Source organism: Monodelphis domestica, chromosome 5 (assembly GCF_027887165.1).
Source record: "Monodelphis domestica isolate mMonDom1 chromosome 5, mMonDom1.pri, whole genome shotgun sequence".
NCBI lineage: Eukaryota > Metazoa > Chordata > Mammalia > Didelphimorphia > Didelphidae > Monodelphis > Monodelphis domestica.
Window position 1 is genome coordinate 227,434,966 of NC_077231.1, and position 23,443 is coordinate 227,458,408.

The 23,443-nt window shown below is 36.9% G+C and overlaps 1 protein-coding gene across 6 annotated transcripts in view; it reads left to right on the forward strand.

Annotated features, from left to right (window-relative positions):
- Window positions 1-22,699, forward strand: part of LOC100617303 (GTPase IMAP family member 7-like) — a 53,681-nt gene extending 30,982 nt beyond the window's left edge. For 2 of the 6 annotated variants that reach the window (XM_007504588.3, XM_007504587.3), the window contains exon 3: window positions 3,821-5,068. In XM_007504588.3, coding sequence (XP_007504650.1) covers window positions 3,821-4,747 — 927 coding nt within the window. In that variant the 3' untranslated portion in view covers window positions 4,748-5,068. The other 4 variants (XM_056799896.1, XM_056799897.1, XM_056799895.1 and 1 more) reach the window with 4 other exon arrangements.
- The last annotated feature ends 744 nt before the right edge of the window (window positions 22,700-23,443 follow it).

Genomic DNA, 23,443 nt, shown 5'->3' on the forward strand with positions numbered 1-23,443 from the left:
TCATACCAGGAATGCAAGGATAGTTCAGTATTAGGAAAACCATCCACATAATTGACCATATTAACAAGCAAACCAATGAAAATCATATGATTATCTCTTCCAAATTAGATGATTTAGTTTGTAATTAAATTTTAATTTCTTTCCACATACCCTTATTGATTATAATTGTTATTGCATTTTGATCTGAAAAAAAGATGCATTTATTATTTCTTCTTTTCTGCATCTGGTTGTAAAATTTTATGCCTTTGTACATGGTCGATTTTTGTGTATGTACCATGTGCTGCTGAAATGAAGTTATATTCCCATTCAATTTTTCTCCAAAGATCTATTAAATCTAATTTTCTAAAATTTCATTCACTTCCTTTACTTCTTTTCATATTTCTTGGTTAAATGTATCTAGTTCTGAGGGGAAAAGGTTTTGAAGTTCCTCACTAATATAATTTCAATGTTTTTCATCTTTGAAAAATTTGGAGGTTATACCGTTTGGTGGATATATGTAATTGATATTACTTCATCATCTATTAATACCTTTTCTCAAGTTTTAATTTCCTTCCTTATCTCTTTAAATTCAATCTATTTTTTTCTGTAGCTTTTTCTGAGATCATTATTGCATCTCCTACTTTTTTTTTCTATCTCAGTTGAAGTCCAATAGATTATGCTCCATCCCTTTATCTTACTTGGTGTGTGTTAACCTTCTTCAGATGCATTTCTTGTAAACAACATATGGTAGGATTCTGTTTTGTAACCCACTCTGCTTTCTGCTTCCATTTTATGGGTGAGTTCATCCCATTTACATTCCCAGTTATGATTACTGTCTGTATATTCCCCTTTTGATCCTGCACTTTCTCTTTTCTTTTACTCTGTCCCTCTTCAATTGTTTTGCTTTTAATTAACCCCTCAATTCACCCTCTTATATTACATCTCTCCCCACCCTACTCCTTCTTATTCCCCTCTTACTTCTCTATAGGGTAAGATAAGATTCTATACCCCCAATGAATATGGTTGTTATTTAGCCTCTTTGAGCCAATTTTGATGAGAGTGACATTTAAGCATTGCCTATAACCACTGTTGTCCTCCCCAAGGAGATAATAGGTTTTAAGATTAACTTTGAAGGATGGGTAGGATTTGATAGAGAAAGACCAAGGAATATGTTCTATGTAGAAAAAAGGTCAACAGTAAAGATTTGAAGACACAAATAACCTTGGGGAATGGTAATTCATTTTCTGAGGATTATAGAGAATGAGAGGATTAGTGAGAAAAGAAACCATAAAGACAAATTAGAACCAGATTAGTGTGTAGAGCCTTACATGTCTGACTGAAGCAGATAGATTTAGGGTTGTAGATTTGGCAGGACCATATCATCATGATTACATCTGTGCATTAAGAAGATTAATCAATCAGTAATTGAAGGATAAATTGGAGAGGAGAGGGATTGGTGATCAAGGGAGGTCTAGGTCAGTGACTATTTTGATGTTTCGGACTAGAGATAATGTGTTATGACTTACTAGATTAATCACATTGAAGAGTTAGAAATGAGAGAGGGAATAGTTCTATTTTCCTCATTGATTGAATAAGTTGAGCTCTTCCTTGTCTTTTTTTTTTTTTTACTCAGTGGTACCTATGTGACATCTTGAGGGGTCTGGAATTTGAAGAAAGAGAAGGAAACAAAACTCAGAAATAAAGGTTCATTCCTTGAACAGCAATGAAAATCCTCCCAATAGCTCTCAGGGCTAGAGTTATCTAGTTATCTGCCTTAGTGAAACAATAGCAGATCAATTTCCAAATCACAATCTCCAAAGAGGCCTTATAGAGATTACCTTCTTCATTTTATAGTTGAGGAAAACTGAGGTTCAGGCAGATAACATGATTAGCCCAAAATTACACATTGAGTTAATGGCAGAAAAAAGACTACAATTCAGCTTATTCTGCTCCTAAGCTCAATGTCCTCTGCCCCCCAATCCAATTCAAAATAGATTGTTCTTCAAAACAGGAGGAAGGAGAGAGATAAGGGAACTGCTGTTTTGTGGAGAGTCCTGGGGACTTGTTCTCATCTTTGTTTTGCTATGTGGCCTTAAGTAAATTGCTCTTTGGGCTTTAGTTTCCTTTTTTGTCAGACAGAAATAATAGTGACTTGGCAACCTACCTATAGGTTTCCTATTTGAATCAAGTGAAATAATGTGTTGCAAAACATAGTGATGAAGATATCTTGTTTTAGGTACTATAATAAATAACCTGATTCTCTCAATTCTGAATTCTGTAAAATGAGTTTCTTTCAAGTGAGGGATAGCTGTCATTGGCTGGCAAATTTCCACACTTATGTCTGTCATTAACTGCATAGTCCTCATCACTCTGAATCTGCCCGAGGCTATGGTTCTCCTAGACACATTCTTTGACTCTGACTTTTCTGTACTCTAGGCTTAAATTGTGACCCTGCCACCAAGTCTGCCCTTGGGAGATCACTGAACCACTATGGACCTTGGTGTCTTTCTAATAATATCCTCACTTTCAAAAAGTTGCAAGGATTAAATGAAATTGATATGGAAGGACTTTGAGGAAATCCTATCACTATTTTGATGTGAGAGATTATGTTTGGATCCCTATTAAAAAGTTAAGTGAAGCCCCATCCATGGATGCACTTTATTTTTATTGCTCAGATAGGGTCTGTTTTATTTGGTCTCACAGCCGCAGGTTAAAACAAATATCTAGGTTTGTGATTTCTAGAAAATTGGTACTCAGGAAATGACATAATCAGGAGCCTTCTTGTTCTGTGAAGCATTAAACAGCCAAACACTATACAGCAATATCAACAAATAGATGGTTGGCCCCACATGCAAGAAACTCACTCCAGTTGAAGATGAAGAAGATATATTGGGGAAGGAACATGCACAGAAATGGAGTTTATATGGTGGCAAAATAATATACCCTAAAACTAAGCTTGGTTGAGAACAGATCATTAGTGCCAGATATAGGAGGAAGAATTCCAAATCAGATCTAGATGAGGTGGAAAAGTTCTTGGAGTCCCTTATTGATGTCAGGCTTGGATGAAGCTCAGGTTTAGGGAATTTTATTATCAGACCACAAATTGCTGGAAGGGTCTAATGTTAACTAAGGCAGTAGATGGAGAATGACTTAAGGTCCCAGTAGCAGGTCATCAAAAGATTGCAAGTCTTATCTGCCTAAAACAGAATTAATAGTGGAAATGTATTGCCTATATGTTTCCGTGGACATTTGGACTATTTAGTTTGAGTGACTCTATATTAGAGTCCTATCATTATAATATTGTATCAAACTAAAATCAAATAATAACAGTAAACAATATGAAGTTTATTACAGGGTTATTGCCAGAAACACCTATCTAGAACCAAAAACAGATATGTTAGAGGTAGAACCAGATCCCCAAAGATGTAGATAGTCCCTTTCCTTTGTAATCTGAGGAACAATGTCTCCCATCCCCAAAGTGTTAGTCCTATTGGTTTAACATGTCTGAAAATGACACCATTAGAGATTTTCCTGATTTTAGGTCAGGGATTCTATCTACTGTGCCATCTAGCAGCCTTACTTATTTTATATCAATATTAAATTATTTAAAAATTTCCAGACTTTGACTAGAATATTTCTTTGTAAAACTCAGCCCACTTCTGTTTACTTTGAGACAAATGTCAGTCCTAGAAGTATACAGTTTTAAGGTTCTAAGGATATAGGCTAACTAAGCATCTAAAGTCGAATACTTTCTATCTCCTCCCTTCTGTAGTTGACTTCCCTCACCCTTCCTTATTATCTTGATGATGGGATTTTCAATCAGACAAATTTATTCCCACAGATTCCTGACAACTGTATGAACTATGAGTCTGATAATATCCTGAGGATTGTCCTAGTTGGGAAAACTGGAAATGGGAAAAGTGCAGCTGGGAACAACATCCTTGGCTATAAAGGATTTGAATCTATAATTTCATCAGATTCAGTGACCAAGGAATGTAAAAAACAAACCCGAAAATGGAAGTCCAAGAAAGAGCTTGTGGTTGTTGATACCCCTGGACTATTTGACACAAAGGAAAGCTTAGAAAGCACTTGCATTGAGATCAGTCGCTGTGTCATCTTTTCTTCCCCTGGGCCACATGCCATCATTCTGGTTCTGCAACTGGGTCGCTATACAGATGAAGATCAGCAGACTGTCTGCTGGGTCAAGGCGCTCTTTGGAACCTCTGCCACAAAATACATGGTAGTCTTGTTCACTCGGAAAGATGACCTAGAGGGTCAGGAACTGGATGAGTTTTTAAAAGGCTGTAATGCAAACCTCAAAATGCTCCTTAAAGAGTGTAATGGGAGATACTGTGCATTCAATAACAAAGCCAAGGATGATGAAAACAAAGCCCAAGTGACAGAGCTATTGGATATGATAGAGAAGATGGTACAGGATAATAAAGAGGAGTATTTCTCAGATGCCATATACAAGAAAACTGAGGAAACACTGAAAAAAAGAAGAGAGAACCTGAAGGCAGAATACACTCAACATTTAGAAAATAGTATTTGTGAAATAGAAGAAAAATATGCTGAGATATCAAACCCCACAGATGAGGAAAAAAACCAAAAGGAGTCTAAAATAAGAGAGCTACGGCAAAAATATGATGAAAATATTAAAAAAGTAGGAGCAGAGGCAGAGAAAGATACAAGTTTATTGAAAGGATTAGCAGTGCAAATTAGAAACTTGATTTCTAAAATTCCACTTTGGTTCCAAAAGTTCAAGTAGGTTCTTTAAAAAAATGAAATTGCTTTTTTAAAATTCATAGCTATCCCTAATTTTATGTAAATTTATCTATTACAGAATTATTCCTGATTTCTTTCATATTATTTTATTTTATTTGGTTTATTTTTGAGGCCATGATAAAACAGATATGGAGGGGCAGAATTCCCACCAGTGATATGCCACATTATAGCTCCCAGAATCAAATTTACTTCTTTTGGTTGAGCTTTTACTTTCTGGGCCCCAAGTGTAGAGTCTAGAATTTGTTGCCCTCAAATCTTTTATGAACGTGGATAAGTAATAAAGTTTTAATCTTCTTTGTTTAAATTGTTTCAAAGCTTCTTTATTTCTGATCCTCCAGGACTTTGTGTCTCCACTCATCTACTAATCCCAGTGTCTATAGAAATCTTTCTTGTCCACAGTTAAATCCATCTCTCTTCCCCTTGTACATTTTTAAATGATTTTCTTCTTTCACCTACATATTGGTACCACTTTTCATTTCATTTCTGTTGCTCTTCAGCTGCTAAGATCCAGATGTGAACTCCTTGGACCTAGGGATTATTTCTTGCATTATATCCTCAATCCGAGTGGTGTTTGACATATGTTATGGATCAGTCACTTTAAATTGGGTCTGACTCTTTGTGACCCCATCTGGGGGTTTCTTGGCAAAGATAATGAAGTGGTTTGCCATTTCTTTCTACAGGTCTTTTTATAGTCGTGGAAATGAAGGTAAGCAGAGTTAAGTGACGTATCCTGAGTCACATAGCTCATAAATGTCTGAGGCTAGATTTGAATTCAGGAACTTGAGTCTTTCAGACTTCAGGCACAGTGCTCTATCCACTGTACTACTTAGCTGTCCATGTGCCACATAGAAGATACTTAATAAATGCTTTTAATGGTTGAGCTCAGCCAAGTTGCATCAATGATGTGAGATACTCAAATGGAGGCAACCTATTGACTGGTACGTGAAGGTTTTCCCCCCTCATATTTGACAAGGTTAAATAGATATTAGGATCTGATCCAGTGAGAAAAGAGCCATGAATAAATGTTGGAGTCTGACACAGGGAGAATGAAGTCACAAATAATTTTCACAGAGATGCCTCTGTGTTCTGCTAAAGGCCACAGCAAAGCTGTTAATGCAAGTATCAGGTGGGATATCTGAGAATAAACTTTGCCCCCTGGGATTGCTTGGGTTTGTAGAAGAGCACTAGAAATGTTTTGGGTAAAGTCTTTTCATAAATAATATTCTATGGGAAAGAAATGCCTTCTAAATACAATGTAATGCTTAGCACTCTACTTTCTTTAAAAATCTTTCTCTTTGTGATAATAAATGGAGATTATACATCAAAAAACACCTTTTTATTATCAAAGACCTTGTCTTTTTGTCTATTTCTTCACTTATAAAACTAACATGTTTTAAAACCTTCGTATTACATTTCTCCCAGTGGATTTTAATTAAAAACTCCACAACTTTCAAATGGACTTTCACAATGATTGCTTACAGATGTTATTTCCTTAAATTTTCAACACAACATTCACTGACTTCTACTTGCTTTTAAATTTTAACCTCAAAATACTCTTTTTTTCCTTTCAAACCTCTGCTTCAAGCAGAATCATGTTCTCTATTTTTCCCTTCTGACACCTCCACATATCTACATACATTTTTACTACAACATATCTGTCTTTTGGCTCTCATGAGAGGCCCCTTATTTCATTATAATCTCCTATAACGTATGTCTTTCATATGCTTTTCCTACACTTCTTTCACATTCTACAACTTGCTTTTGCCACCATTTAACTTCCACCATGTGTTCTGTCACCTGCTATCATCAATCCCTTTATCAATTGTATCATTATTTACATCATTTACATACCATCTGTTTACACATTGTCTTATCCCATTCAATCTTAAGAATTAATTTCCGTCAAAGTACAAATTCATATAATGTTTGTGTTTACCCCAAATTACATTTTAACAAATTGCATTTAATACATGTGTACTACTAAATCATGAAATCATTCTTGTTCAGAGTACATATTTTGGTAACATTTCATTGCCCCAATCAATCATCACAACTGTTTAGAAATTCCTTTTCTCAACATTCCAAACTCTCAATACCTGTTTCATTCTACATTTATAGATGAACAAATTTAAAACTTCTCCCTCCCCAATATTCATGATATTGTCATTTGTTGCTAGTTTTAATAGCACATACATTACAACAACATCCCCATTTGAAAACCCAAAATTTAGATCATACAGAATTTTCTCCATATTACATTATAATTTCTTTTGGAAAACTGATACTAATTCTTATACACTTTATACTTATTTTTAAAGTAAAAAATAATTTCTACCAAGTAGGCTGGCTGCCCATTACAATTAGAGAAAACATTACATATTCACTGGGTAGGAGGAGATTCTTCCAACAATACCTAATGGACAGGAGCAGGTAGGAGTATCTGACATTTGGATTTCTTTGAGGGAATATTCTGCCTCTGTGAGGAGAGATTGCTGATAGTTGTTGACAGTACTTTGTGAAGATGAAGATGAGGAAATGTCAAGGACTAAATATCCCTAGAGAGAAGAAAATCAATTTCTGCTTTCTATGGATGCTTTTTATGCTCTGTCTTATAAACGTATAATGGACACTTGGAAAGGAAATCTGGCATGAGAATATGTAAAAGAAAGTTTTATAATAAAATGTATATGGGAGACATTTCAAGAGAGAATTCCTCAAGAGCAAGAGGGCAAAAAAAATTGGAAAGAATCCACTCATCTACTAAAAGAGATCCCCAAAATAAAAACTCCCAGTAATATTATAATCAAATTGAAGAGATCCTAGGCTAAGGAGAAAATAGTGCAAGCATCTAGAAAGAAACAATTCAAGTATTGTGAAGTCAAAGTCTAGATAACATAGGATTTCACAGTTTCTACATTAAAGGATTAGAGTGCTTGAATATGTTATTCTGGAAGGAAAAGGAACTAGGATTACAATAAAGAATCATCAACTTAGCAAAACAGTATAAACTTTCAGGAAGGAAAAATGGATATTTAATGGACTTTCAATAATTCCTAATGAAAAGAACAGAACTGTACAGAAACATTTTCCTTTCAAATTCAAAATCTGAGAAACATAAAAGGTAAGCAGGAAATAAAACTCATAAGGGACTTGAAGTGATTAAACTATTAATATTCCAAATGGGAAGATGAAACTTCTAACTTCTAAAGACTTTATCATCATTAGAGCAGTTAAAAGGAATATACAGAGATTAAGAACATGGATGTGAATTGATTATTGTGGGCTAATATCCAAAAAGAATACAAAATGAAAGAGTGAAAGGGAGGTAGAATGAGGAAAATTGTTTCATATAAAAGAGGTATGAAAGAGTTTTACAGAAAGGAGAAGATGGGAAGGGATAGTGGGCAATACCTGAACATTACTCACATTGGAATTGGGGCTGAAAGAGGGAATAACATCCACATTCAGAAGGGAGAATGGTTTGGAGGAGGTTTTAGACAGATGCAAAACATTTTTGAGGATTAAAATGAAGAAGAAAGAAAGAGGTGGGAGAGAAAGGATGGTGATTGGGTGAAGGATAAACAGAGGTGAAAATTAGGAAGGAGAGAAGAGTTCGTAATTATAACTGTGAATGTGAAAGGAATGAACTCTTCCACGAAACAGAAATGGATGCCAGAAATGGATTAAAAGTCAGAATTTTATATTATGGTGTTTACAAGGAGCACACTTGAAGCAGAAATAAACATAAAGAGTAAAGTTAATGGCTGGAGCAGAATCTATTGTGGTATAGCATCCAAATTCTTAAAAAATATTTATGTCTATAGTTCTCTGTTTAAACTTTATACTTCTTTGGTTTAGGTACTAAGGCTATAATTACTTCATAAAGGACTCTGACAAGGTGATTTATTTCTTAGTATTTGAGAATAGTTTGTGTAGTGTGATAAATTTCTTTTTTTTTAACTTGATAGAATTCTTTAGGATTATATCAGAACTCTGAAGTTTTTTTTTCCTTTACAACTAATTCTGTTTCCTTTTCTGAGATTGGAGTAGTTAAGATAGTTGTTTTGTTAGACTAGGCATATTTTAATGGTGTTCCTCTATTTTTTCTAAACCTGACCTTCTGTATTAGAATCAATGCTGTGTATTAGTTCCAAAGCAGAGGAATGGTAAGGAATAAGCAATGGGGATAAGTGGGATGCAGGGTCACATAGCTAGGCCAAATTTGAAACTTGGGACCTCATGCCTGTAGGCCTAGTTCTCAATCCACTGAGCCACCTAGTTTTCTCCTACTGCTCTATTTGGACCATGCACAGTTTTATAACCCTTTGGCCATAGCTTAATTGCTTTCTAGAATGTTTAGAGCAGTTCAAAACTCTAGTAACAGTTCTCTAGAGTCTCTACTTTTCCACATTTATCATTTTCCTTTTGCGTGTCAGCTAATCTGATAGATATAAAACTGTACCTGAGAGTGTTTTTAATTTGGTTAGTGTTATTAATTAATTTTAATCAACAGTGATTTGGAGTATTTTTGTATGATTATAGATAGCTTTGATATCTTCATCTGAAAATGACATGTCCGTATCATTTGTCTATTTATTAGGTGACAAATGAGGCCTTGAGAAACTTGTGCAATTTTTTAAAATATTACTTCTTTATCTGTGGTATCTTTAAGCAAAAATATTTTTCTTGATTATCTCTTTTAATCATGTCTATTTTTGCTCTTACTTTGTCTGAGATCATGATTGATACCTTACTATTTTTACTTTGGTTGAAACACAGATCATGATTGATACCTTACTATTTTTACTTTGGTTGAAACACAATACATTCTGTTCTAAACTTTTATTTTAATTCTATATGTGTGTGTCTTTCTATTTCAATTGTTTCTCTTGTAAACAAGATATTTTTTAAATTCTGGCTTCTAATCCATTCTGCAATGTTCTTCTGTTTTATGGGTAAATTCATCCCATTCACATTCATAGTTATGATTACTAAGTGTATTTCCTTCCATCCTATTTTTCTGTTTAGCTTTCTTTCTCTTTTTAGATTGTTACTCCTCAAAAGTCTATTTTGCTTCTGGCCATTGCCTACTTTATTCCATCTTCCATATTATCACGTCCCCTTTTCTTTTGCCTTTCTCCTCATATTTCTCTTTTGGCTAAGATGAATTTCTATGACTAAGTGTACATATATATTCTTCTATCTTTGAACCAATTCCAGTGAGAGTGAAGTTAAGCATTGGCTGTCACACACTATTTTCCCATCCAATATAAAAGTTTTTTTTTCTTAGGTGCCTATTTTATGTGAGATAAGTTTTCCTATTCTTCTCTCTTGCCCCTTCTCGAAGGGGATACCTCTTTCTCATCTCTTCATTTTTTAAAAATCATCTCAACATAAATGACTCACTGGCAAAGCTTTTTTTATGTACTCTTTTCACTACCTTAATCATGATAACGTCATTTGTAGTTACATGTATCACTTTCCCAAATAGGAATTTAAATGGTTTTGTTTTATTGAGTTGCTCATGATTTCTACTTTCTTATGCTTTTCTTGAGCCTTGTATTTAAATGTTTAAATGTTTATTTAGCTCTGGTCTTTTCATCAGGTTTCTTGAAAGTTCTTGAATATACATTTTTCCTCTCAAAATTTATTGGGTGGGTTATTTTTTATTGTAATCCTAGTTCCTTTGCCTTCTGGTATGTCATATTTCAAGCATTCTACTCCCTTTACATGGTAGTTGCTAAATCTTCTGTGATCCTGACTGTAACTCCATGATATTTAATTTATTTATTCATTTATTTCTGGATACTTACAATATTTTCTCCTTAGCCTGGGAACTCTGGAATTTGACTATAATGTTCCTGAGAGTTTTCTTGTTGGGATCTCTTTTAGGAGGTGATTGGTGGATTCTTTTGATTTCTATTTTGCTCTCTGGTTCTAGGATATCAGGACAAAGTTTTTACTTAATTTTAATTTTTTCAGCTCCATGTAAAAACAATTTTTGACAGTTGTTTTCTAATATTTTAGGATTCATATTTTCTCCCTCTCTACCTCCTCTCTACCAACCAAGGTGGTAAACAGTCTGATATAGGATATACCAGTGTTTTCATGAGATACATATTTCTATATTTATCATGCCATGACAGAAGACACATATCACACACAGTATAAAAAATAAACTCAAGAAGGAAATAAAATGAACAATGACATGCTTTGATATGCAATCGGATACCAATAGTTTTCCTTGGTAATTTCTTAAAATATGCTATTTAGACTCTCTTTTTTTTGTTTTGGGCTTTCAGATAGTCCAATAATTCTTAAATTATCTGTCCTAGATCTTTTTCTAGGTAGTTGTTTTTCTAATGAGCTATTTTACTTTTTCTTCTATTTTTTTCATCCTTTTGATTTTGTTTTATTGTTTCTTGATGCCTCCTGGAGTCATTAGCTTCCATAAATTCCAATTTTTAAGATCATTTTTCTTTTTAATTTAAAAAATATTTTTCCATGTTTACATATTTCATTTTCTTTCTCTTCCCTCCCCCCCATCCAACACTTCCAGTGGATTATACAGATGTTTCACTTAATCTATTTCCATATTATTCAATTTTGTAATAGACCAATCTTTTAAAATCAAAACCCCAAATCATATAGCCATATAAACAAATTATAAGTCATTTGTTTTTCTTCTGTGTTTCTATTCCCACAGTTCTTTCTCTCTTTACAGATAGCATTCTTTCTCATGGGTCCCTTGGGATTGTCTTGTATTAGCAAAGTCCATTACATTGTATTATTCCACAATGTTTCACTTTCTGTGTATAATGTTCTCTTGGTTCTGCTCATTGCACTCTATATCAGTTCCTGGAGATTCTTCCAGTTAATATAGAAATCCTCCAGTTCATCATAAGGATCATTTTCTTAAATCCATCTCCCTTTTTTCATTAGACTATTTCTGTTTGTTAATATGTTATTTTCTTCATTCCTTTTTGTTGTTGTTGCCTCTTTTATCAAGCTGTTGATTGCCTTTTCACAATTTTCTTCCTTTGCTTCTATTTCCTCATGTAATTTTTTCTACCACTTTTATTTGATTTTGAAAATCAATTTTATTTTAGTTCTTCCAGGGATCCTTGTCTGGCTTTTGTCTAATTCACAATTTTTTTTGGATGCTTGTTGGATAGCTATTTTGATTTCATTGTCTTTTTGACTTTGTGTGTTGCTCTGTCACCATATTAACTTTTTATGGTCAGGTTCTTTATATTGTTGTTTGCTCATCTATCCTATTTCTTGTTTTGTAGCTTAATGTTAATCTCTATTTTTAGCTTGGGGAATAATAGACTCTGTCTAAAGCTTCAGATTTTTCTGCACTGTTTTCATAGAGCTAGTTCTAAGGGTTTGGAAGGTTTCAGTGCTTTCAAGGTAGTGGGTTCTGGAAAGAGATGTGGTCACTACTCTCTTGATCTTCATTCTGGTCCTTACCCTGGAAGGTCTCTGATCACTTGGGATTATAATCAATGCTTTTTCTCAAGGCCCCTCCTCCATTGGGACCAGAAATGATACTGTTTTTTAGGTCCCTGATCTCTTGGGACAGGAAATATTATTGCCCCTCAGGGTTTTCACTTCCTCTTGACCAAAAGTCCCTCTCTCTTCCCTTGGACTGTTATCCAGAAATGGGTATAAATAATGGAGCTGCCAAACAGCATTTCATCCTGTAACTAGCACTAGCACAGGAGTACCCTATAATCTCTTTCTGATCAATTGCCAGTTCCTCTTAAAATCTCTGGCTTATGAGGCCTCAGCTTTGCTGCTTCTTCTGTCACCCCTATGTAGTTCCACTTCTGGTGTTTCTTCCATGTGGGCTCCAAGTCAGCTTTGAGATCTATAGCTGAGATCTGTTTTAGACTTCCTATGTTGTCTTGAGCTGGAAAGATATCTCACTCTGATCATTTGTTGGCTCTGCCACTCCAGAATTTGATTTGAGGAATTATTTTAAAGTTGTCTTAAGGGGAACTTCAGAGAGCTCAGGTGAGTTATTCTTTACTCTCCAATCTTGGCTCTGCCCCCAGACCCTTAATATTAGTTCACTTGGTGATATTATCAGGTTCTATGGATTCAGCTATAATCTCTTTGCAGATGATTGTTGGATCTACTTGTCTACTTGTCTCTAGTCCTTTGACCTCTACTATCATATTGAACATCTTGAACTGGGTGTCTTATGGGCATCTTAAACCCATTATGTTACAAACAAATCATGTTTCTCTCAAGCCCTCCTTTCATTCCAGCTTCCCTATTGAGGGTATCATCATTTCCTAGTCAAACATACTTGCAACCCAAGTGCCATCCTCAACTAAATTTCTCTCACCCACCATATAAAAAGCAGTTGTTAAATCCTGTGGTTGCTACTTTTGTCTCATCTTTTGTATTTGCTCCCTTCTTTTCTCTAATGTTGTTCTCACCCTGTACATGTTAATCTTTTTTTCTGACCTCCAGTCTTGTATCTCTGGTTGCTAATTGGGCATCTCCAATTGGGTGTCTTATAGACATTTAAAATTTAATATGTCCAAAACTGTTCTCCTTACCCTTCCTTTAAGCCCCTCTTCTTTTTAACATTTCTCTTACTACCATCCTGCCCTCACCTAGGCTTACAACTTAGGTATTTATCCTCAACTTGTCACTCTCTTATCATGTATTGTCAAAAACATGATGTTTCTATATTCCTAAAATTTTTCATTGATTTCCTTTTCTCTTCTCTGACACTACCCCCAAACCATGGTTCAGGCTCTCATCACCTCATGCCTGGAGTCTTGCAATAGCCTTCCTGAAGTATGTCCCTACTCCAGTCCTTCTTCCACTCCAATTATTAAACTAATCTTCCCAAGAGAACATCTGATTATAACATCTCTCAATTCAGTAAACTATAGTGGCTTCCTATTACCTCCAAGAGCAAATGTAACATTTTGTGTTTGGCTTTTAAATCCCTCCATAGCCTGCCCCGCTCCTATCTATGTAGTCTTTCTTTTCTTTATGCCTGTTCCCTGAGCACATAATGCACTCCATTGACACTAGCCTCCTTGCTAGTCTTCGAACAAGACAATCCATCTCTCAACTCTGGGCATTTTATCTGACTCTCCTATGCCTGGAACTCCCTCCTTCTTCATTTCCACTTCCTGCTTGATTTAGCTTTCTTCTAGTTTTAGATAAAGCCCCATCTTCTGCAACAGACCTTTCTCGTCTCCCACTAATTGTCAATGTTTTCCCTCTGATATCATCTCCAATTTATCATGTATATCCTATTTTCACATATTTTGCATGTTGTTTCCCCCTCTTACACTGTGAGCTCCTTGAGAGAAGAGATGATTTCCTCCCTTTTTTTCCATCTCTAACGCTTAGTGTGTGCCTTGAATTTACCTATGATGACTGACTAATGATAAAAAAAAATCTACAGCTACATTTAAAAAGGGTTTTAAACATACATTAGGTGTTTTGACCTTCACAACAGTGGAATACAAGGTATTTCAAAAGGCTTAGAGCAGTTTTAAGCTATAGTAGTTTTACATTTTAAGTATTGGACAGCAAGGTGACATAATGGATGGAGTGCTGGACTTGGCTTAGGTAGACTCATACCTGTATCACCCTGAGCAATCATTTCATCCTGTTTGCCTGTTTTCTCATGTAAAGGAAGCTAGAAAAGGAAATGGCAAACTACTTCAGTATCTTTACCACAAAAACCCCAAATGGGGCCCCGGAGACTGAATAGCAATGGAGGTTTTGAGCTATAATAGCTTAAAACTGCAATAAAACTCTTTGGATACTTTGCAAATAGCAGCAACAAAATCACAGAATATTGACTCTGGAAGGGAATTTAGAGATTACCTAGTCTGGACTTCTCAAGTATATTTAAGGTAACTGAGGTGCTGAGAATCAAGGCAATTTGTCCATGGTTGGATGGCTTAGTAAGTGACAAAAGCTGGGATTTGTAATCAGAGCCTCTGACTCCCCATCTAGAACTAGTCTCACTAAACTAAACATCCATCAGCTCTTTACAAAGGTGGAAAGCTAAGACTTGGAGAGGCTGAATGACTGACAGAGACTACCCAGTCTGAGACAGGATGGGACTTGAAGCCTGGGCACATGATAATCTGCTCCATTTCATCACTCTGTTCACAAACAGGATATGGCAAAAAAAAAATGTGCCGAGAACTTGGCTTCTACTTTCAATGTTGCTTAGAGCTGGGACAATGACCCTTGAGTGACTGCTTAGAAAGACAATGGCCATTCAATAATATAAGTTGTCTTTAAAGACTGTCTCCTAATATAATCTCTTTTGCACATTCATAGGTGGAGGAGGTCAGATAGGACTAAATATGATAAATCTTTCTCTCTTGCCCAAGCCTTGAAATCTCACCCTCCTGTCATTCCTTTAATCAAATAGCCTTGTACAGTGTAGCCTTGTCTTTAAAGAACAATTAGTGACCCCAAGGAATCATGGCATTAAGTCCCCAGAGCCTTACATCAGGGCTTCTTAACCATTTTTGTGTTGTGGACCCCTTTGACAGTCTGGGGAATAAATGTGTTTAAAATAATTAGCTTGTGTCCAAGAGGAGATGATCGGTAGGCTTTGGAAATGTAGACGTGAGTTTCAAGTTGGAAAGATGCTAAGGTCTTCCTATAGGGAAGGGTGAGATCACACCATCAGATATCAGTCTTTGTGCCTTTTTTTGTGGCAAGAATCCTTTTGGAATTCTGGTGAAACCCTTGGACTCCTTATAAGAAAAGTCTTTTATGCATAAAATGAAGTATGTAAAATTGCAAAGAAAACAAGTTGTATTGAGATAAAGTTACAAAAAAAAAATTCATGTACCCCAGGTTAAGTAGCCCAACTTTAGAGTAAGGCAGAATGAGAACACACTGGGAAACTGAAGTAGGGACACAGGGAGAGCACAGCCCTGAAGGGAAAATGGGTTTGGGGAAAGGGAAGTTCCTGACTTGACAGTTTTTATGGATGTCAACTGTTTCTCCTGGCTCTTCTCGTGAGACAGGGAGAGCTTAAGAGACACAGGCCTTCAACTCATTTACGTTACCAGAAGGTCCTCTGTTGGGAGGAGAAACCAGAACCTGCTTTCTCTCACCTTCATCAGGAAACTCTTATTTTGCTTTTGACTAATCTAAATATAGAAACTAAAAATCATGAATTGGGTGGGGCATCAGGCCACAGTATATTCTGTGAGATCAAGTGGATGGGTAAGAGAGTAAACATCCTTCCTATACTTGGGTTTCTCCACCTCAGCTTCTCCTCAAACTTCTGAAGGGCCCATACAGCATGTCAGATAATCATTTCTGCAGTCCCATGATACACCTGAGTGTTAGAGAGGTCAAGAGTTGTTTTAGATAATGTTAAGGTAATTTCAGCTTCAGTGTTTTGGGATTTCAATACCATACTTTACCTCCAAGGCAGCCTCTGGATAGATAGGGCTATGAGGAAAATGGCTAAGCTCCATCAGTCAGGGGAATAGAGGGAGGGACAAAGCCTTGGGCCAGGACCTCAGCAGACATGATGGGAGAGGTAAGCAGGAGCCAGATCTTTTTCCACTTTGGACCTACCTGATGGCTGGCTAGAGGAATAGAAAGGGGAACTGTGGTCAGTAAACCCCTCTCAGAGGCTTTCTCTGTCAGCCAGTGGCAGGTTCTGGTCTATTCCTTGAAAGGACTGGATCCCTCATTCACAAAGAACATGGTGGTGGTGGGGTGGGGGGAGGTTGAAGAAAGAGAAAGGCTGGGATGTTCCAGAGGATTTGTGCTGATGCAACTAGATGGGATTTAGTAACATTTGCCATTCACTTTTCAGGTGTTTCAGTTTTATGTTGTAAGGCAAAAACTAGCTCATCAGGAATGTTTTCTCTTTGGCTCTGAGTTGGCAGGGCCAGCTTTACAGATAAGGAGAATGGTGGGCTATCAGAATCCACTATTCTAGGGGCTCTGGGATTTTTCCAGACCTACAAGTCCTTTCCCTTCTAGCTTTCCTCTGAATTCCCTTTAATAAAAGATGCAGCATACTGGGTATATTAGCATCTTGGAAGTATTGTTGATGGATTGATATTGTATCTTATGTATTCATTTACCAGATTCATGGTCATGTTACTTATTGATTATTGTATTGCCAAATCTTCAGTCCAAAGGACAAAAAGAGTTCCTGAGCAGGACATTATTTGCCACAGGATCCTAGCTCACACCTTGTTAGACCACATTCCTTTCCAAGTCCCTTGTTTGACTAGCCTCCTCCTCTTTGATTACGTGATTGTCAATTCCATCAATGTTAAAACCTATGCCATGTCACATATTCATTAGTTACCTCCCATTCCACATTCCTAAACTCTCCAATAAAAGTTCGGGGACACGTGCAAGCCAGCCTCTCTTTTCTCTTGAGAAGCATCACCAGAGCTTGCTACATCCCTCATGTTTTAACTCCTTGTCTCTGAGTCTTTATTCCTATGTCTCTCTCTTTCTCTCCTCTATCCATTTTCCTCAGTTTCCAGTCTCCTTCTCAGGTATCCACCCACAAGAATTTTGAAATGTAACTACAGGAGGTTACAAAAGACAAAAACCTCCTTTGTCTTCTATACTGGCTGACTAATTGACATTCCTAGATCCCAGATCTGATTATATCACACTTGGACTCAAACACCTTTAGTGGCTCCCTATTGCCTCTAACAAATGCCTCTATTTTACAGGTGAGGAGACTTTGAGAGGTTAAACTACTTGCCTTCTATCACATAGCTTATAAGTACCGGCTCTAGGATTTGAACCTCCACCTCTCATCTGATAAGGTATTATTCATTAGTGTGGTTAGCCATACTAACACACACACACACACACACACACACACACACACACACACTTATGATTCTCATTCTAAAAGATGATAATTTTTACCCAAGGGAATGAATTTGTTGTGGTTGATCTTTAGGCAGGTATTGATGGAAGGATTCTTAGAGATTACCTAGTCAATTTACAAATGAGGGAACTGAGTCTTAGACAGAAAGATTGACTTGGTCAAGGATTAGAGAGAAAATCTCCTAACTCTAATTTCAGTGTACTTCCTATTATGCACCCTGGCTTCAGCCCACAAAACAGCGATAGTTGACGATAGCCATACTCATTGCCTCTACCTGCCCTTCCTCTGTCCATATTCACAATGCCAAGAAGAATGACTCGACCCCAAATTTCCACAATTTATTTAAACTTTATTGTTTCTGTGGCTGTTTCAGGTAAACATGAGAGGAAGAAAAGTGACAAAAGATGAAGAAAATCTTTATGGTAAGGAATAATTTTGAGAGTACAAATGCTCACTTTCTGGTTGAATTTTATGTGGCAGGGATAGTCAAGGCTGGGTTAGTTCCCTCCCTCCCTCAGACGATGTCATGGCTAAGAAGAAACAGAAAAGGGTCTGCATTTAACATGCTTTCTGTCAGTTCAAGTGTTTGAGAGAGAATCACGGTCAGTACCACTACCACCATACAAACTATTTGAAGCAAGTAGCAAGGTTTAATCTCTTAAGGTTTGTAAAACTTTACCCAAACTATCCCATTTTATCCTCATGACACTCGTGAAATATAAGTGTTATTATTATCCACCCCTTGGGCAAGCGAGGAACCTGAGGCTTAGATCTTTTAAGGGTCACAGACAGAGTCAGTCCCTGGGGAAGGGTCTAATGTGGAATCTTCCTGATTTCACAAAGAGCACATTGCATCACTCAGTTACATCTGCCATGTAGTTTCACTTTTCATTGACCCACAGTAAGTATTTTTAATTGCAAGTTCTAGTTATTGATTAAAATACATGTCCTTGCACTCAAAAGAATCGAAGAGCTGGAAGAGACCCAGGAGATCATTTATGAGAGGTAAATGCATTTAACAGAAAAAGGAAACCAAAGCTAAGAGAGGAGAACAGATTCAATATTCAAGACCACAAAGGGTGTCAGTGGCAGAATTAGATCGAGATCCCAGGTACACAGCAGGAAACAGAGACAAAGGGGGCTTGTCTGAGTAGCAAGGGAAATACTGGGTCTTTGAGTGAGGGCACTGTGAAGGCATCAAAGGGCTAACTTTCAATAGTGTTCTGTAAGCACAAAAATTTTCGAGTACATAGAGAAACTGAGCCCCAGAGAGAACCCAGATTATCCTGAAAAGGTAGATTTGAGTTTCTAATGATATTTGCTCCCTGCAGACTCAGAAGATGAGAGGCAGCCCCTGCAAGAGCCCAAGTGGAGGCTAATCCTGGTGGGGAAAACAGGAACTGGGAAAAGTGCAACAGGAAATACCATCCTTGAGGAGAAAAAGTTTATGTCCAAACTTGGGGCAGTGCCAGTGACCAGTATATGCAGCAAAGCGAGCAGAATCTGGGGTAGAGAAGAAATTGAAATCATTGACACCCCTGATATCTTCAGCTTAGAAGTGTCTCCGGAAGGTCTACGTTCTCAAGAAATCATTCGATGTTATCTCCTCTCCTCCCCTGGGCCCCACGCACTGCTCCTTGTGACCCAGTTGGGCCGATACACCAAGGAGGACCAGAATTCCATGAAGAGGATGAAGGAGATCTTTGGGAATAATGTCATGAAGCACACCATCATTGTCTTTACCCGAAAGGAAGATCTTGGCAGTGGTTCCCTGCAGGATTACATCCAGTTGACAGATAACAAGGCCCTGAGAGAGCTGGTTGCACAATGTGAGGGTAGGGTTTGTGCCTTCAACAATCAGGCCACAGGGCAGGAGCAGAAAGAGCAAGTGAAGGAGCTAATGGATATGGTAAAAAAGCTGATACGGAAGAATAGGGGCATGCACTACACCAATGAGGTGTACAGTTTAGAGGGGGAGCTCCAATGGACCAGCCAGGAGGTCAGGTTCAGAAAAATTGGGGAGAAACTGGCTGAGTACATGGAGCAGAATAAGAGACCCCAGGTTTTAAGGGAAAGAGTCTTCCTGAGACTCAGAGGTTTATGTGAATCAAGAAAATCCCACCCCAAACTATGGAGATTCAGCATTGCCATCTTTAGCATCTTCGTCCTGTGGCTGGTGATTCCCAGAAATTTTTATAAAGGCTGGTTTGGGCATGGCAATTCTGAATAATTTCTGGTTTCTCTCATCTTTATTAGTCACCATGGGAAACTGGCCATGAACGATGCCTTCTGAATTTGATAGTTCCACAGCTATCTATTTCTCTTCTGTGAATCTCTTTAAACCCTAGGCTCTGAGGTCGAACTCGGGTCTCACCTTCTTCAGTAAACCTTTCTAGTCAATGCCAGGTCTCATGGTGAAGGGGATGCCTTGGAAAGGGCAGGGAATTTGTAGTGAGATGATCTGGGTTCAAATTTTAGTCCTGCTCCTCATTGTCTGTCTGAATTTGGAAACATCATTTAATTTCTATGGGTCTCATTTTCCTCATCTACCAAATAAAAGGAGGGGGCTAAAATGATTTTTAAGGCCCCTCCTATCTCTAAATCTATGAAATCCCTTCCCTGACTTTCTTTCGTACATGGAATCTGGTTGCTTGACATTTTGTTTCCTACTGTCTGGTTCCATAGCTTTTATTGTTCATGTTCCTCCATTAGACTCTGAAAGTTCAATCATAGCTGCATTTGCTCACATTTGAATAGCATTTACAAGGTTTCCTCACAACTCTGTGCATCAGGGAGTGGGAATACATTTTCTCTGTTTTTTAGATGAGGAAAATGAGACAGAGAAGTCAACTTATCCACTGCAAATGTTGGATCTAGTGACAATGAATCCGTTCTCCTTTTCTAAGAAACTTTACCTCCCCCCCTTACCCCCCACAGGACTCTTGACAGGGCTAGGCATATGAGAGACACCCAGTAAATGCTGACTGGAATTAGTTGAAACTTGTCATTTCTATAAAGGAATATACTATGTAATCCAAAGTAATTCCTCATCCCTTGGTGGATCTTTTTTAAAGAACACTGATGATTGTGAACACAAATCTATGGTCTTTCTATTCATCCAGAGTCATTTAACACATGTAGGTTCTTAAATTCTGGGGATTCTTATCCCAACTGCCACTTTCTCTGGGTGGTAGGTAGGTCAGGGTAGATATATCTTTTCCTTGGAGGAGAGATTTTAACCCTGAGGGTTGGAGGAAGTGTTTCTCTCTTTGCTGTAATCATCTCAACTTCCCCATTGTGGTGTGTACTCTTCATTATCAGTGGCCAATTGTCGTTATTATATCTCTTATAGATGTGCTTTAATGCTTAGTGCCTCAGCATCATTTAATCAATCTAAATCAATTGTATGAAGGGATCTTTACAAAGAAGGGCAGAGGTTACAAAGCTTCTTCCCAGTGACTGGTGGCATACTTTCCTCTATAATAGCTCCATTCCTGAGGAGAGTGGGCTCAATTTCAAAGCAGTTTCTGCCAAACAATTCATTTGTGAATGTGGCAAAGCCAATGGATAAATCATGATCATTCCTCTTTGTGGTGTTGGATCAACTGCTATGCCCATCAAATCCATGCTACTAAAGACTTGCTCCCCACCAATCTCAGCTGTCTGCAAAACATGACAAAGACTCCAGATCCCAGATCTTTGATGACTCCTCCTATCCCTTCTACGTTCACAAGGTTGCAAGTCCCTCTAATACTGCTTAACCTAAGAGTAAGAAAATGCTAAGTGGCAAAAGAATATGAGCCCCATGAGACTAGGCAGGGGACAACTAGGAAGCTGGCAGAAAGAGACCACTACCCTGTTGCTATACTTTCTCTCAGCAATAGCAGGACCACACATTCAGCTTCATGGGGGCTGTGGACCACAGATGAACTAAGATTCCTCTCTTGCCTCAAGGAGGCTCATAGTGGTTCATTCTTGCTTATCTTCAAGAAAAGGAAAAGGGCTGAGCTGCCTCCTTGGCAGTCTTTTGTACACATTCTCATATCCACCTCAGTGGCATATCAAAAATCAGTGTCTTCACCATATGGCTAATGGACCAGAAACAGAATTCCTGGACATGCCCCAAATCTGTGTGGGGAATTATCTCATGCTGAGTATCCTGGACATGCTCACAAGAGCTGGAGTCAATTCCTCCCCATTACAAAATCATCAGTGGCCTTTCATCTTCAGACATGTGAATTGAAATCCAGCTCCTTCCAAGTGATGTTGACCCACAAATTCTTTCCATTTGTATCCAATCTTCCTACTGAGGCTGTATGTGTTAGAGAAAGTGCCCCAGGTTTATGGACAATATTATGTTTTGTTTCTTTTTTTTGTTCTAAGCAATTTCATTAAATGCCTCTGATTTGAACTTATTAGATCATCTAGATATCTATTAAAAGTAAACTTGTGTTTGTAGTAGGGGTCATAATCTATAACTTTAGGGGTCCAGATTCACCAACTATAAGAATGTGAACATACCATTTCCTGTGTGCTGATAGGTGCTTTTATGCTTTAAATCAGCTTTTATTGTTGTTAGCATATGGGCATCCAAGGACAAACAAATTGGATGCTGATTACATGTTTTAGTAAATTATATATAGATGTGTTTATACACATATACACATACTATATTTATGTGTGTGTGTGATAAGGATCACAAACAACATAGACATGTAAAAATGAGCAAGTCCATTAGTAAAATAGTAAATAGGAACTGCCTAATGCAGAAGATAACTTTCTTTAGGGCATGAAAAGTCATGCACTTGATTTAGAAAAATTTTGAATAGAAAAGTAGCAAATTAAGGAAAGTCTCAGTACTTTTTTGGAGCTCAATGAAATGTTTTTAGGATAAATTTTAATGATTTCAGCACATCACTTTGCTCAATAAAATTTTGTGTTTTCTGATTGTTTTAAAAAAAACTTAAACACCATTGGAATCACTATTTTGGAATTCAATAAATATAATAAATAAATAAAATAAATTTAAAAAATAAAAATAATTAAAAAATAAATAAATGTGTTTTAGAATTCATTTAATTGCATTGTCTTTTTTTTTTTGCCTTGAGTTGAACCAAAACAATGGATAGATATGTCAGTCTGTAGATGGACAAAAATATTTTTAAATGATCTGTTTTGCATATGTGCTCTGTTTATTCACAACAATGAAGAAAAATTATAGTTTAAAACAATTCATAAGCAATGTCTTCATCCTTCTGCCCCTCAGTGCTCATTCTGGGCTTTCTAAGAGTCTCCCCTGCTTTCTTCTTCCATCAAATCTTATCTGTTCCAAGATTTCTTTCCCTGGTGGTAGTGCTCTGTCTTTCTCTGTTGACCTGTCAAATAAACTTTGCTAAGGTGTTAACTATTTATTTATTCATTTATTCACTTGAGTTTCATTCAGTTCACAAAAAAATCTACTGAACAGCAGAATACACAAAGCTTTCTGCTATAATTTGTGAGATTCAAAGATGAATAAGACAAGATGCTTGCCTTCATGGAGCTTATGATTTAGAAATTAAGATATGAATACGAATGACTATGATACAAAATAGAATATGATAATTTATTAGATATTTAATAACAAAGTATATAATAACAGTATTCAGGGCCTGGGGAAATAATTGAAGCTTGTCAAGATCAAGGAAGATATCATGGAAGAGGTAGCATTTGAACTGATTCTCAAATCATTGGTAGGGTTTCACCTTAATGTATTACCTTTCTCAGGGCCATTTTCAGTTATCAGGTATCACA